General features: G+C 38.0%; 1 protein-coding gene across 17 annotated transcripts in view; it reads left to right on the plus strand.

Annotated features, from left to right (window-relative positions):
• The window catches only part of TRIM24 (tripartite motif containing 24), a 351,893-nt gene that overhangs the window by 285,401 nt on the left and 49,152 nt on the right, over positions 1 to 17,340 (plus strand). For all 17 annotated transcript variants that reach the window (XM_081533089.1, XM_081533099.1, XM_081533093.1 and 14 more), the window contains 3 exons: positions 7,597 to 7,715; positions 11,976 to 12,123; positions 15,755 to 15,887. In XM_081533089.1, the coding sequence (XP_081389215.1) occupies positions 7,597 to 7,715; positions 11,976 to 12,123; positions 15,755 to 15,887 (400 nt within the window). The remainder of the gene's footprint in view (positions 1 to 7,596; positions 7,716 to 11,975; positions 12,124 to 15,754; positions 15,888 to 17,340) is intronic.

Genomic DNA, 17,340 nt, shown 5'->3' on the forward strand with positions numbered 1-17,340 from the left:
GTTTCTGGATTTTGAGTTTTAAGCCAACTTTTTCACTCTCCTCTTTCCCTTTCATCAAGAGGCTCTTTAGTTCTTTGCTTTCTGCCATAAGGGTGGTGTCATCTGCCTATCTGAGGTTATTGATATTTCTCCCAGCAATCTTGATTCCAGCTTGTATAGTGTTCTATTATTTGAATATAGTACAGTGTTTTTGTTCTACTGTTGATGGACATTTAGATTGTTTCTCTTTGTGTACTTTCATGAAAAATAGTTCTATGAGTGTTGTTGAGCACGTTTCCCAGTGCTGAAGAATTTCTCCATGGTGAAATTCAAGGTGTGTGCATCACTAGGGGAGTTCATTCACTCATCCACCAAATATTATCGAGTACTGCTATGTGTCAGGTACATGTCTAGGTGCTTGGAATATCAGTGAATGAAGGAGATGATTTACATTTTAGTTGGGATAGCCAGACGATAAATAATAAATATAAATGAAACAGAAGGATAACTACCAGAGAGCAAAGAATCAGAGCAAGATTAGGGAACCTCTTATGCAGGAAGGTACAGGGAGTGGGGAGCTGCAGGCATCATCAAAGGTAATATTTGAAAACAGACTTACAGGAAGCTATGCCCCAATTACAATTTTTTCAACCTTATAAATACCAGAAAGTAACAACTATGGCCATTAAGCACACGGTGATGAATGATTAAAGAAAATATCTCCACACTTCTCACAGAATTATTTTTCTTTAGTTAATCAGAATTTAATCACTAATTTCTGGAAGGATATATTCCAGATCCTGGTCTGTATAGAGGAATTTATTTTATTTTTAATTGGAGGATAATTGCTTTATCCTCCTAGTGTTGTTAGTTTCTGGTGTACAACCACTTGAATCAGCTGTAAGTATACATATATCCCCTCCTTCTTGAGCCTCTCTCTCAAATACCCCTCTAGGTCAAAGCACCAAGCTGAGCTCCCTGTGTTATACAGCAGCTTCCCATTGGCTATATGTTTTACACGTTAGTGTATATATGTTAGTGCTACTCTCGCAATTTGTCCCACCCTCTCCTACCTCCACTGTGTCCACAAGTCCGTTCTCTACATCTGTGTCTGTATAGAGGAACTTTAAAAGTGCTCAGACTTGAATAGAAATTACACTTACCCGCTAACTTTTTATGGGTAACAAAGTATTGAGGTAGCATTTACTTGGGTTTAAATTCATTTAGGTTAAATTCACCACCATACACAAATGGGGTTCTTAATTCATGGACTAATATCCTATCTGTCACAGTGATGCAATCTGTGACCCCACAACTTTCTGTGACATTTTTGTAAAGTGTGGCGGTACAGAGCCTGCGTTCTGGGGTCACTTGGCCATGGGTTCAGATCACAACCCCACTGCTGTGTGACCTAGGTCAACTTTGATTTCCATTCCTCCTCTGTATGAGGATAAAGCACTACATACAAGAAGAGCACTAAATAAAGGTTAGTTATTTTGTTTTGCCTTTTTTTTTTTAACTTTTTATTTTGAAATAATAATATATTGATGGGAAGTTAGAGGTTCTTTGCACCCAGTTTTTTCCCCAATGATTACTTCTTATATAACTACAGTGCAATATCAAATCCAGGAAATGAACATTGTTACAATAGTGAGTATAGTTCTAATGCAACTTTATCACATGTATTCAATTCAGTTCAGTCGCTCAGTCGTGTTCGACTCTTTGCGATCCTGTGGACTGCAGCACGCCAGACCTCCCTGTCCATCACCAACTCCTGGAGTTTGCTCAGACTCATGTCCATCGAGTCAGTGATGCCATCCAACCATCTCATCCTCTGTCGTCCCCTTCTCCTCCTGCCCTCAATCTTTCCTGATATCAGGGTCTCTCCAAATGAGTCAGCTCTTCTCATCAGGTGGCCAAAGTATTGGAGTTTCAGCTTCAGCATCAGTCCTTCCAGTGAGTATTCAGGACTGATTTCCTTTAGGATGGACTGGTTGGATCTCCTTGCAGTCCAAGGGACTCTCAAGAGTCTTCTCCAACACCACAGTTCAAAAGCATCAATTCTTTGGCACTCAGCTTTCTTTACAGTCCAACTCTCACATCCATACATGACTACTGGAAAAACCAAGCCTTGACTAGACAGACCTTTGTTGGCAAAGTAATGATTACAAGGAATCACATGTGTAGATTCATATAACCTCACAGTCAAGATGCAGAACAGTTCCAAAAAATCCCATCACCAAAGCTGTCCCTCTTGTTACCTCTTTATAGTCAAACATACCCTCTTTCCCCAGGCCAAATTGTCCCTAATTTCAGGCAAAGCACTAATCTGTTTCGCATCTGTATATTCTTGTCATTTTGGGAGTGTTATGTAAGATCATTCATAAGACCTTTCAAAACTGACTTTTTAAAAAACTCACACTAATGCCTTTAGGATTCATCCAGTTTGCTGTATCAATAATTAGTTCCCTTTGATTTCGACTGTTATCCCATGGTATGGATGTACCACAGTTTATTTAACCATGAGCTTGGTAAAGGAGATTTGGGTCCTTTCAAGTTTTGGGCTCGTATGAATAACACTTAATTAAGATTTGTGAAGTCCATGGGGTCGAAAAAGAGTCGGACACAACTTAATGACTAAGTAGCAGCAGTAGCAGTTCAGATTTTTGTGTGAACCTAAATTTATCTCTGCTCAGGAGTGAGAGTGCTGATTCATATGATAAATGTTATGTTTAGTTATTTTTTAAGACACTGCCAGACTGTTTTCCAGAATGGCTCTGTTATTTCACACTCTCAGTGGGAATGTATAAGAGATCTAATATCTCCACACTTTTTTATAGCTCTGTGCTGATATCCCATTATGGTCTTAATTTGTATTTATTACCTGATGGCTAGTGATATGGAACATTTTATCATGTGCCTATTTGCCATGTGCATATCCTTATTGGTATTGCATGTCCACTCTTTATGCATTTTGTCCATTTTCTAATTGGGTTATTTGTTTTTGTTTTGAGAGTTTTTTTATACAATTGTAGATGTGAATCCTTTATCAGATCGGTGGTTTGCAGATATTTTCTCCCAGTGTGTAGCTTGTTTTTTTCATATTCTTTATAGGTCTTTTGCAGAACAAAAGTCTTAAAATTTTGATGAAATCAAATTCATCCATATTTTTCTTTTATGGATTGGGTTTTTGATATATCTAAGACCTTCAACAAGTCCTGTGTTCTTAAGATTTCTCCTGTTTTCTTCCAAAGATTTTAGCTTTATGTTTTGTGTTTAAAACTGATCCACTTTGAGTTAATTTTTATATAAAATGTAAAGGTTAAGTTGAAGTCCAGTTTTTCCTATGAGTACCCGGTTGTTTTGACCATTTGTTGAAAAGTTTTTCCTTTTTCCACTGAATTGTTCTCACGCTTTTGTCACAATGAGTTGCACTTACTTGTGTGAGTGTGTTTCTTGTTGCTGTATGCTATTCCATTCATCTATGCATGTGTCCTGCCAATACCTTCCTCTCTAAGTTACTACATGTAAATCTTAAAATTGGATAATGATTCTTTTCACTAGATTTTTCTTGTTCCAGAATTGTCGTAGCTATTCTAGTTCCTTTCCTTTTCCACATAAATCTTGGAATAATCTTGTCTACATTAACAAAAAGATCTTGCTATGATTTTGATAGGAATACACCTACCCCAACAGACCAGTGTGGGAATTGACATCTTTACTGTGATGCATCTTTCAATCCAAGAAAATAAAGTCTGACAGACTTTATTCTTTTGGGCTCCCAAATCACTGCAGATGGTGACTGTAGCCATGAAATCAAAAGATGCTTGCTCCTTGGAAGAAGCTTTATGACACACCTAGACAGCATATTAAAAAGCAGAGACATTACTTTGCCAACAAAGGTCCGTCTAGTCAAAGCTGTGGTTTTTCCAGTAGTCATGAATAGATGTGAGAGTTGGACTATAAAGAAAGCTGAGCACCGAAGGATTGATGCTTCTGAACTGTGGTGTTGGAGAAGACTCTGAGAGTCCTTTGGACTGCAAGGAGATCCAACCAGTCCATCCTAAAGGAAATTTGTCCTGAATATTCATTGGAAGGACTGATGCTGAAGCTCCAATACTTTGGCCACCTGATGTGAAGAGCTGACTCCTTAGAAAAGACCCTGATGCCGGAAAAGATTGAAGGCAGGAAGAGAAGGGGACGAGCGGATGAGATGGTTGGATGGCATCACCAACTCAATGGACATGAGTTTGAGTAAGCTCCAGGAGATGGTGAAGGACAGGGAAGCCTGGGGTCCATGGGATCACAAAGAGTCAGACATGACTGAGCAACTGAACAACAACAACAATCTTTCAATCCATGAACAGTATCTCTTATCAACGTTTTGTAGTTAATCAGCATAAAGATGCTTTTACACCTCTGTCAAAAATCAGTTGGCCCTACTTGTGTAAGTCTGTTTCAAGTCTCTATGCTTTTTCGTTTATCTGTGTGTCTATCCTATGGTCAATAACGGACATTCCTGATTACTCTTGCTACGTAAGTCTTGAAATTGGATAGTGATTCTTTATTATTCTTCTTTCCATTATCCTTTCAGCTATTATAGCACATTTGCCTTTTAATATAAATATTAAAACCATCTTGTCTATATCTGCAAAAAGAAATGTTGTTAGGATTGTATTAGGAATTCTGTTAAACTGGTTGATCACATTACTTTTTACGACATTGATTATCTGTATCCATGATCATTGTCTCTCCATATATTTAGATCTTTTTTGATTTCTAAAATTTTGTAGTTTTCAGCATTCTAGTACTATATGTGTTTGTTAGTATTTAATTTTGTTTAGAGCTGATTTCCATATAATTAAATGGCTGTTCAGATTATTTCATAGTGGTTTGTGCCTTTTGAGAAATTGGTCCATTTCACTTATATTGTCATTTTGTGTGAGTAGAGTTCTTAGTATTTCCCTGTCATCCTTTTGCTGTATGTATGGTCTGTAGTGATATCCCCATTTTTATTCCTTATATTTGGTAAGTTGTGTCTTCTCCTTTGTCTTTATCAGTCTTGCTGGAGGTTTGTTAATTTTATTGACCTTTTCAAATAACAAACTTTTTGTTGAATTGACTTTCAGTTTTTCAATTTCATTGATTTCTTCTCTTACATTTATTATTTCTTCCCTCCTGTGAGGTGGAGGTTGAAGTCTAAGTTTCTTGCACTGCATCCCTTGCTGTCCTGGTGAGAGATCTTCCTCCTCACTGGTCAGTGGTGTGGAAGTTGATGCTCCCACTGGGCACTGCTAATACCTCCCTGGATGGTAGGGGTATGGGTGCCTATTTAGTGTTTCTCATGTGTTCTTCATTGACACATCAAAGGAGAAGGGATATAGGGGTGAGGGAGGTTACTGATAAATAGCAATAGAAGTCTGGACTTGACACCAGGCCTTCAGCCTGGAGTCAGGGGATTACCTGATTACTGTTCTGGACATTAAAAGCTCAGGCTCCTCAAATCATCACCATGGACACTGCGGGGGGCCTCATCACCACCCAGTGAAGACCAAAGCCCTAGCTCCCCACCAGACTTCTCTGACAGCAGGGAATGGTTGGGGCAGCTGGTTTCTGCTTGGCCAGGGTAGAAGCTGAAGCTTACCGCTGGACCTTTGCTGGTGGGAGAGGAAACACTTTTTTTTCCTGTGGTGTTTAGCTGCAGTTTTCTATCTTGCCAGACTGCTCTGTTCCTGGTCCTTTGAATAGAGGGAGCAGCCTTTTGTGGATTTTTTTTTTAATACCTTTTGGTGTTTCTGAGATGACAGCTTCACGGGCTTCCACTTTAGCATATATGAGGCTAAAAGAAAACCCAGCGAACTCACCATTGTCATTCCTCCGTCCTGAGGTCTCTAGACAGCCTGCCTCCTCTCTGCCTTTCTCAGTTTTATATAGAATATGTAGAGTCTTTAGCTGTGCTTATCTGGAATGAGGAAAAGCATATTTATTCAATCTTTCTATTCTGTGAAGTGCATTGCCACATTTTTACAGATTTGAATTACTGATTGCTTGTCAGTTCTATGTTCTATCTATATGTTCTCTCAATTGAGGACTTATTTTCTCATTTTCATTGTGCTAATCTTTTGCCTAACTGTAGTTCTTAACTTGACTGAAGTTGAATTCATTCATTTCTCCCTTGTGCTCTTGCTTTTTGTCTTCTTGATTAAGAAACTTATTCCAGCTCTAAGGTTACACAGATACTTTCCTATATTTCCTCATGAAAGTTTTAGATTTTTTCATCTGTCCTATCCAGACTTTTGAATTAAGTGAAGTAGGGATCCGATTTCATCCTTCTTCCACTGTAGAGAGCTGTAGCACCATGAAAAGTTCTCCTCCCCTTTCCCAGCAGTTGCTAGTGCCACATCTGTCATGTGTATAACTGCATTGAATCTATAGATACATTTGGAGAGACTTGGCATCTTTACCATCAAGAACATGGTGTTTTCATTACTTAGGTATTTTTTGTTAATGATTCTAAATATAGCTTAACATTTTTCTACACAGTGGCCTTACAAATTTTCAAAACTTCACTCCTAAGTACTTAATATATTTTTGTTATTATTGTGAAATAGTTTTAGTTTTTTTAATTGAGATTTTAAAAATTTAGATTTTAATTCATTCATTTATTTTTTCACAACTCCCACAAAGGGGGAGGAGGCACAGGGACAAACACTGTGAAAGATCTTCCCTCCCCCAAAGGAACACTATTTGCACTTAAAGGAAGCAAATTTGGTGTTTTCTGAATTCCCATGGATATTTTAAACAAAATAAGTATGTCTGTGTTCCACTTTTAGCAATCCCGATCTTGTAGGTCCAGAGAGAACCAGAACTCTAATTCCTTCAGGAGGGTCCATATGATTCTGCACATCTCTGAGAGAAGTTGCTAACAATAAAAAAAATAGCCCGAGGGGATATTTATTTGGAAGAGCATCTCATTTAAAGTTACGAGCATTTTTTCATCATTTAATATACTAGTGTGGGACATACACATAAACACACACACTATATGTATACACACACAGTGCACACACATATAAAATTCATATATGTACATAAAAGTGAATTGCTTTATGTTAAGTAACAACAGGTATGAATTTGAAGAGAGTGGACCTGTAAAAGAACCCATTCACAGTTTGGATGAGATGTGTTGGGTTAGGACTCGGTTTGTTTTAAAACTTAGAATGTGAGCTTATGGACATAAACAGGATTGGTGGTTGCATGAGGTGGGGGTCAAGGGTGGGCAAAATGGGTGAAAAGGGTCAAAAGTTACAAATTTCCAGTTATAAAATGAGTAAGTCATAGGGATGTAATGTCCAGCATGGGGGCTATAGTTAATAAAACTGTATTACATATTTGAAAGGAGCTGGGGAGTGGATCTTAAGTTCTCACCACCAAAAAAAACACACACCAAACTTGCAATTGTGTACAATGACAGATTTCAACTGAATTTTTTGTAATGATCCTTTTGCAATATATACAGACATCAAGTCCTTTCGTTGTGCAGCCTAAACTTACTGTGTTATGTCAATTATGTGTCAATGAAAAAAAAAGTTAAAAATACAATTTTGTCTTTCCCAGTTGGAGTCATTCGATGTCCCGTTTGCAGCCAAGAGTGTGCAGAGAGACACATCATAGATAACTTTTTTGTGAAGGACACTACTGAGGTTCCCAGCAGTACAGTAGAAAAGTCTAATCAGGTAAGTGTATTAAGTCTTGAGTCTCTTGCTTCCTCTTAATGTGGCAGCCTAGAATACTGGAGAACTTATCATGCATTTGGTTGGTTTGTCTCAAGCATATCTTTAATTTATTTCAAATTATCCCTTCTCCCTGCTTGGCTTTCTTTCTCCTCCCTTTTAATATATTTGCTGGGTAAACTGGGTTGTTAATCCAGTAAAATTAGCCTTATTCTGAATTTTGTGCACCTCTTAAGTCATTTGACATGCTTCCCTCTCTACTGTATTTTGTGTAAACTGGTGATAAAAATGTAGAGGCTGGTGTTTATATTTGAGTCCCACTGGGTGAGAGGACGTAAGAATACTTCCATCTGTATGTCGGTGTGTCTTTCAAGCAGAAAGCTTGTGATGCTTGGTTGTCTTTTTTCTGATGTTAACGGCCATCAATGATCACTGCCAGGATTCCATATTTCACTCGGACTTTGAAAAAGGAAGACATTTTCATTCTATCATTCTCCTTTATTTCTCAACTGGAATGGGAAGAGAAAAGCATCCTTCATTTATTCTTAGATTTACAGGAAAGATAGATAAATGCTCTATTCTCTCCCTTGAGTTGCTAATTTTTTGAGTAGTGATTGATTTTCTTAGCATTCTTCAGAGGTGACTAATGAGTGGTATGTGTGCTTATTGTTATGAACTAACTCATGGAGTTTTAACATGAAATGTGTTGTAGTTGTTATTCTTATTGGTGCTCAATTTGTGCCATATTGTCAATGAGGATTCCTGAGTCCTTCTGACACAATCCCAGTAGTCATTGCTATCTCCCTTGCTTTCTGTTTCGACAAGATCTTGTTCATTTTCTATTCTATACCTGCAACCAGCAGGAGTTGGTTCTTCTGAGAGCTTTGGTTCCTTTTAGTCTGAGATGGTATTTAGAGAACACAATATGGATGCTCCTGAGCACTTTGTTGGCCATTTTTCTAGGATTTTCAGGAGAATGATTCAGCAAATGCTTTTTATTTTTAAAAGAGGAAAGAAAAAGGAAAAATATACCAAGGATATATTGACATTTTTAAGTGAAACCTAGAATTGTAGATGAAAAGTTGAGCAAATAGGAAGCCAACTAAGATGATCTTTTCCTCTGACATTGCAGTCTTCCTCCAGTACCACCTATTGCTAGATTCTAATGTGGAACCAGCTCGTTGAGTATAAATGAGGCTGCAGAGTAAGAGTGAAGACAAATAGAGTTAGTACTGAAAGTAGAAATAATAGAGTTGTCTCTGTCAAAACAGAAAACAAGGTAACAATTACTTAAACGTATGTATTGGAGATATTCAACCAAATTATCATGTTTTAAGGTTACTTAAAATAAGTCACCCACTTGATAGGCAGGTTCATTTGTTTCATTTTGCTTTTGTTTACAGTTTTGTTTAGGGCTTTAGTTTTTTTTTCTTTTTTTTAGGGCCATGAGCCATGCCATGTAGGGCCACCCAAGATGGACAGGTCATGGTGGAGAGTTCTGACAAAACGTGGTCCACTAGAGAAGGGAATGGCAAACCACTTCAGTATTCTTGCCTTGAGAACCCCATGAACAGGATGAAAAGGCAAAAAGATAGGACAGTGAAAGATGAACTCCCCAGGTTGGTAGGTGCCCAATATGCTACTAGACAACAGTGGAGAAATAACTCCAGGAAGAATGAAGAGACAGAGCCAAAGCAAAAACAGCACCCAGTTGTGGATGTGACTGGTGATGGAAGTAAAGTCCAATGCTGTATAGAGCAGTATTGTGTAGGAACCTGGAATGTTAGGTCGATGAATCAAGGTAAATTGGAAGTGGTCAAACAGGAGATGGCAAGAGTGAACATTGACATTTTAGGAATCAGTGAACTAAAATGGACTGGAATGGGTGAATTTAACCCAGATGACCATTGTATCTACTTCTGTGGGCAAGAATCCCTTATAAGAAATGGAGTAGCCCTCATAGTCAACAAAAAAGTCTGAAATGCAGTACTTGGATGCAGTCTCAAAACAACAGAATGATCTCTGTTCGTTTCCATTCAATATCACAGTAATCCAAGTCTATGCCCCAACCACTAATGCTGAAGCAGCTGAAGATCAACAGTTCTATGAAAACCTATAAGACCTTCTAGAACTAACACCCAAAAAAGATGTCCTTTTTATTATACGGGAGTGGAATGCAAAAGTAGGAAATCAAGACATACCTGGAGTAAGAGGCAAATTTGGCCTTGGAGTACAGAATGAAGCAGGGCAAAGGCTAACAGAATTTTGCCAAGAGAACGCACTGGTCATAGCAAACACCCTCCTCTGACAACACAAGAGACGACTCTACACATGGACATCACCAGATGGTCAATACTGAAATCAGATTGATTATATTCCTTGCGGTCAAAGACAAAGAAGCTCTATACAGTCAGGAAAATGAGACCAGGGGCAGACTGTGGCTGAGATGGTTGGATGGCATCACCAACTCGATGGACATGAGTTTGAATAAGCTCCAGGAGTTGGTGATGGACAGGGAAGCCTGGCATGATGCAGTCCATGGGGTCACAAAAAGTCAGACATGACTAAGCGTTTGAACTGAACTGAACTTAGGTTTTTTTTATTTGAAATTTGTGAAACTACATATAAAATATTCATATACTGGTTCCAAAGAAAAACCTATGAAACAGAATGTTTTCAGGGAACTCAAACTTCTATCTCCATCTTCACCTACCCTATTTTTTCTCTTATCTTACAGCTAACCGTTTGATTTCTTTTATGGTTTATCCTTGCACTTTTAATATTGTTTTATAATCTAAGTAGTTTTATGTTATTTTAAAGATTTAAGCAAATAAGTCATTCCAGCTCATCTGTGTCTTTCTTAGATAAGCAGTAGTATGGTATGCTTTAACACTTTGCTTTTTTAGTTTTACTTTTTATGTGGACATCCTTCCCTAAAAGTATGTATAGAAATCCCTTACTTCTTTTTGCTGCAGAATGTAGAGATTAAGTTTTGGGTGACATCCTTATTGAGGTGATAGTTGAAGCTGAGGGAATGGATGAGACTAGTCCTTAAACCTAACAAAAATTTACAGAATCCAGAGGAGAAAGAGTAGTGGTGGGATCCAGAGAGGCAATCCGGGAGATAAGAGGATCTGGAAGTGTCAAGGAATCAAAATGATATCTAGGACGTAAGCGTGGCATCAAATGATGTTAGAAAGGTGGAAGGCAAGAACTGAGAAAGAGCAAGTTTGGGTTTATGGAAGTATTATCCAGGTATTTGGAATTTGACTAACGTAAACCACTGACTGAGGGGAAAACATTTTTTCCCAATCATAAATGGTGTCATGAGGACTGTTTATGTGTTGTGTAACTTTAATATCTGTTCTTAGAAAATAGGGCCAACATCTACACAGTTATAGATGCTGGGGGAAAAGTTACTATCTCTTGCAGTCTCTTCTTCTCGCATATCCAGTGCATCCTCCAAATCAGTCAGTTTTACTTCCCAAATCGCCTTCGTTCATCTCCACTTCTAGCACTGCAAAGGGCTCCCACTTCCCTCTGTGTAGAGACACTTAGCCTTTTTCTGATCTGGTCTCTACATTGCAGGGACAGTCATGCACTTTCTGTGATTTTAAAAATACACTTCTGGCCACATCACTTACTTACTTAAAAGCTTTTAGGAGACTTCTTCAGACAAAGACCAAAAGTGTCATGTGATCATCTGGCCTCTGCCTGCCTTGCCATCAGCTCCTTCTCTTGCCAGTCTTCCTCTTGATCTCTCCACTTCAGTGTACTGGCTTTCTGTCAGTTCTTTGAACCTGCCATGTTCTTGCTGGAGGCTTTGGTACATGCTGTTCTCTCCGTAGAAGACTCACCAGTAATTGATGACTCAGCTTTCTTATCTTGGTGCAAATATGATCTCTTTAAAGAAAGCCTTGCCTGGGTGATCTCTCCTCACTTTTCCCAACACTTCAACCCTACTCAAAGATGACTTTCCCCCATCATTTGTTTTTATAGCTTCTCATACCTTTCCTTTATGGCACTTTTCAATTTGTAGTTTCATATTAGTTTGATTATTCCAATAACGTTTGGCTTCCCCCATGTTATTCTTCATAACCACTTAATAAAATTCATGTTATTGCCATTATTTTAAGATGAGCATTCTAAGTAACCTGCCTAAGACGACGCAACTAGTAAGTATGGGTTCATTTATGGGTGGTTAGTTGTGTGACCACCTTTTCTTTATTCTCAGAAATTGATGGGACATGTTTCTTTGATTAGGTATGTACAAGCTGTGAGGACAATGCAGAAGCTAATGGGTTTTGTGTAGAGTGTGTTGAATGGCTCTGCAAGACATGCATCAGAGCTCATCAAAGGGTGAAATTCACAAAAGACCACACTGTGAGACAGAAAGAGGAAGTATCTCCAGGTAATAAATTAGTTTTTAAATCTCATTTTTTCTCTGTCCTTCTCAGGTCATTCTTTCCTTCCCATACTAACCTGTTTTGTAAACAAGTTTAATGTTGTAAACATTAAATATGCTCTTGTCTTTTAATACGAGAAAGTCTATTGCAGTTGAATTTGAATACTTGTAAATGTTGAGTAGATTTAGAATTCTTCTGCATTATTTATACTCACAACCCACCTCCTATAAATGCCTTGATTTGGTATGAATGTACAACTAAAAAAACGTTGCTTTTAAAATTTCTCTCTTTCTTTTTAAGATGATAAGGGGTGAGTTAAAAGAAGTTTTACAACCCTTTTTCTCACTGATATTCTTGTAATAAACCTATTTCATGATATTTATTATGTAGGTAACTGAAGAAGCTTTGTTGTTTATGTAATAATGGTTTCTGCATTTTTGTTGTTTTGCTTATAATGTAAACTTGACTAATACATTTTTATTATAGTAAAATATGTATGTAACTTAAAAATTGACATTCTAACCATTTTTAAGTGTACAAATTGGTGGCATTAATTATATCCAAAGTGTTATGCAACCATCACTATTTCCAAAACTTTCCTAGCACCCTCAAAATAAATTGTACCCAATAAATAATAATTGCCCATTTCCCTCTCCTCTCCAGCCTCTTTTAACCTCTAATCTATGATTTATCTCTGAATTTGCTTACTCTAGGTATCTCATACAAGTGAAATCATATGGTGTTTGTCCTTCAACGTCTGGCTTATTTCACTTACCTCGGTGTTTTCAGGTTTTATCCGTGTTGTAATATTTATCAGCTCTTCATTCATCTTTATGACTCATTAATCTATTTTTGTTTAAAAATTAATTCACTGCTTTTTATTCGCTGAGTCAACAAGGGTTTGAATGTCTATTCTACATTCCAGGAACTTTGCTAGATTAAAGAGATGAACGAGTAAGACAGGTACTTCCCACCCTCCAGGAGGTATCAGTATGATGAAGACTATGAACAGATTAGTAGTCATAGTTTAGCCTCATAGGTTCTGTAGGAGCACATGAAAGGGGTGCCAAATGCAGACTTGGGGATTTACATTGAAAGCCACATCTGGGACTTCAAGGGTGAATAGAAGTTCATCACATAAATGAGAAGGGTGGAGAAAACCAGAGCACATGCACAGATTTCCAGAGGGAGAACGTTGATTGTACCTGAGAGTAAGATGCAAGAAGAGTAGTAAGAGATGGGGCTCGGAGTTCTGAAACAAAGGAAAAGGGATATAATTTCCAAGAACACCAATGAAGAAAAAAGAGAAAAGGCCAGGTATAGTCTCAGGTAAATTTAATACATTAGTACTAGAAAGACTTGTTTTTCTGTGAAGTCCAATGTCTATTGAAAAAGAGATTAGAAGAATTAAGGACTTAAAAGGTAAGGGACATGGAAGATACTTGACATAACTGCAGTTGAAAGAGAGCTCTAGCTTTGGAAATAAGATTACTTGGTAGCATCAAGGTTGCATTTAGTATATAGCACTTAAAACTTCATCTGTCAGTCCTCCGGAGTCTGATGTTTATAGAGAAGAATTGAACTGAACTATTTATGGTTGGATTTCCACGGGGTAAATGATGCAGATAATGGCATGTGTTGATATGAAGAATTTGTGGTTTTAACTGTAGAAAAACAGTGAAGTTGTTGGGATAGAAGTGGTTAGGGACTGGAGATATCAGTGAGGTATAATGAGAGTAGTTGAAGAATTGGAAAGTTAGAAAGTAGAAGTTATTAGAGTGGGATATTTGAATTTATTATTACAGAAATGGAATAGTAACAGACAATAGAAAATCTAGGGTGAGACCATGATGTATATGAAATGGAATAAGTAGCTAAAATGAAGTGTAGGTCTCTAGAGATGAAAAAGTCTGAGAGGCTTGTCTTTATGTGGTGCTCTCTGCAGACTTCTTAATCATCCAGGCTGATTATGATGAGACTTAGGGCTAGGAGGATGACTGTGGGCCAGGATCAAAATTCCGCATAAATAAAAGAAGTCTATAAATGGGTGACATGTTAATTATGTAAATCAGGTGCTATAATAATTATAATAGTATAATTATTGCTGAAGAGCAGGCACAAACCAGGGTGTCCCAAGCCAAGCAAGGATGTCTGACTACCCATCATGTACTGTGATGCCCAGATGACATGAACCTCAAGGAGACGGGGGTGGGGAAGCTATGACAATATTGAGCCATCTTTGCTTTGCTGGGATTGATTCCATTTGGTCTTGTTGTGTTGTGCTTTTAAAATTCTTTTAGTGCATTGCTAAATTTCTCTGTCTGGTTATTTATTTTCCTTTCCCCCGCCCCCCCAGAGTTTTATGTTTTCCCTTCTTTTTGATAAGGGAAAAGAAAGTAGTTTACCTTTTTGTGTTTATCCCTAAATTTATCTAATTGCCCTCCACATATTTTTAGTTCATTAATTGTAGTTTTAATTCCTCTCAACTTACCTTAGTAAATCAGTCGTTCTGTTTATTTGTGTTCTGCGTTTCCATTTAATGTTGTAACATAAGCATTACCTGGTCTTATCTCCACCCTAGATAACTAATTAAGAAGTTATGTGGATGACTACAATGTAATAATGTGCATTTTATGATTATCTCTGTGTCAGTGGGTATCCTCTGTTAGGAGTTTTGCAAAAGTGGGGAAATAATTTTTCCATCACCTCTTTTATACATTTTTATCAGATTTTTCTGCATCACACATAAAAAAAAAAAACTACATTTGGAATAAGAATTCTGGTTGGTTTCACTCACTTATCTGGGCTATTTTCTTAAGATTTTTTTCTTTTATTTTATCAGTTCAGTTCAGTCGTTCAGTCATGTCCGACTCTTTGCGACCCCGTGGACTGCAGCATGCCAGGCCTCCCTGTCCATCACCAACTCCTGGAGTTTACTCAAACTCATGTCCATTGAGTCTGTGATGCCATCCATCCATCTCATCCTCTGTCGTCCCCTTCTGCTCCTGCCTTCAGTCTTTCCCAGCATCAGGGTCTTTTCAAATGAGTCAGTTCTTCACATCAGATGGCCAAAATATTGGAGTTTCAGCTTCAGCATCAGTCCTTCCAATGAATACTCAGGACCAATTTCCTTTAGAATGGTCTGGTTGGATCTCCGTGCAGTCCAAGGGACTCTCAAGAGTCTTCTCCAACACCACAGTTCAAAAGCATCAATTCTTCGGTGCTCAGCTTTCTTTATAGTCCAACTCTCACATCCGTACATGACTACTGGAAAAACCATAGCTTTGACTAGACAGACCTTTGTTGGCGAAGTAACGTCTGTGCTTTTTAATATACTGTCTAGGTTGGTCATAACTTTTCATAAAGCATCTTTTAAGCTACACACTTTTTTTTTCTCATGAATTAATTTTAATGTTAACATTCTAAAGTGAAAAGTTCATTTATCTTTTCCTCCAGAAATGAAAAAGGTACTTGATATTTTACTATCTGTAAAACGTAGTGGTAATGGTGATGTGGATGAAGCTGTACCTCCTTTACATCTCAGTGGATTTGAATTTAAGTGAATACTCTAATAATTATTTACTGTTTAATTATGTTAATTTTCTTCTTTTTGCTCCCTCCCCCATGTCTCTACAGAGGCAGTTGGTGTGACCAGTCAACGACCAGTATTTTGTCCTTTTCATAAGAAGGAGCAGCTGAAGCTTTACTGTGAAACATGTGACAAACTGACGTGTCGGGATTGCCAGTTACTAGAACATAAAGAACATAGGTACCTGCATCTTTGGTTTGTATACATGGATTTATAATATAGCTTTAGGAGGACTAGACGACTGCTGGCATCACAGCAAATGGCGGTCTGTAAGTGTTTCGTTCAGCTAGCAGTGTGTTGACCTATTAAAGGATTTTTCAACTTTGATGTTATTGACTTTGGAGCCAAGTGATTCTTTGTTGTAGGGCCTATCTGGTGCATTGTATGGTGTTTAATTGTACGGTGTTTTACCTCTATTTACTAGATTCCAGTAGCATTCTCCCAGTTGTGACAATTAAAAATGTCTCCAGACATTGCCAAATGCCCTGGGGAGGAAAATCACCCCAGTTGAAAACCACTGGCCTGCACACTTTAAAAATATATAGAATTGGTTGCCAGTGTTGTAGATGAGATTTTACATTTAAAAATGTGTAGTTCTTCGGTTTTGGTTTTTTGTTTTGTTTTTAAAGAAAATTGAATCTGTTGCAGCCCTAGGCGCCATATATTTTCATGTCAGCATTTGACTGGAATTGACTTTAGTCCTCTTTAAAATGGTCATACTTCTCTAATTCATCATAGTTCCTACTACAGCTAACTTTTACATCTGTCCTCCATTGGCATTTGAGTTAGCAACAACTGAATTAAATAGTAAGATTATGATATACTGATACAATTACAATTGGTTTAAAAAAGTCTAGGCTTCCAGTAGTGGCAGACTAGGTAATTTGGACCAACCATACCAGTGAGCTCATACCAGTGTAGCTCAGGGGCTTCCCTGGTGGTTCAGCAGGTAAAGAATCTGCTGGCAATGCATGAGACCTGGGTTGGGAAGATCCCCTGGAGAAGGGAAAGGCTACTCACTGCAGTATCTGACCTGGAGAATTCCATGGACTGTATCGTCCGTGGGGTCGTAAAGAGTCAGACATGATGAAATGGCTTTCACTTTCACTATACCAGTGAGGGTAACTAGAAAACATGGACAAAATACAGAAACCATGGATATTTTAGAGTTGGTAATAAAGAGTTATTAACACACTCCAGTACTCTTGCCTAGAAGTCCCATGGACAGGAGAAGCCTGGCAGGCTATTGTCCATGGGGTCACAAAGAGTCAGTCCCAACTTAGTGACTAAACAACAATAATTACTAGACCAGGATTGGGTTGCAGTGGGGACAGAAAATGGTACAGGCTTTTTTTCCCTTTGCAGCATTTGCCTAGAGGTTGAAGGGTGCTTTTAACAAGTTCTCAGAGCTAAAAGACAGGGATTGTAGTTCCAGGGTCACAAGGGTTAAAGGCATCTCCTTGCCTTGCGTTGGGATCCTGAAAGTCAACACTATTATGATAAAGATCAATTAATTAGTAAATAGTTCCTCATCAGAACTAAAACACAGAGTCAAATCTTCCCAGTACCTAAAGTTGGATTAAATTTAAATCATACTGCTTGTGCCTCAAGATACCTGGTTGAATAAAATGTG

The sequence above is a fragment of the Giraffa tippelskirchi genome, chromosome 10 (assembly GCF_054371585.1).
Source record: "Giraffa tippelskirchi isolate mGirTip1 chromosome 10, T2T-mGirTip1v1.2.pri, whole genome shotgun sequence".
Lineage (NCBI taxonomy): Eukaryota > Metazoa > Chordata > Mammalia > Artiodactyla > Giraffidae > Giraffa > Giraffa tippelskirchi.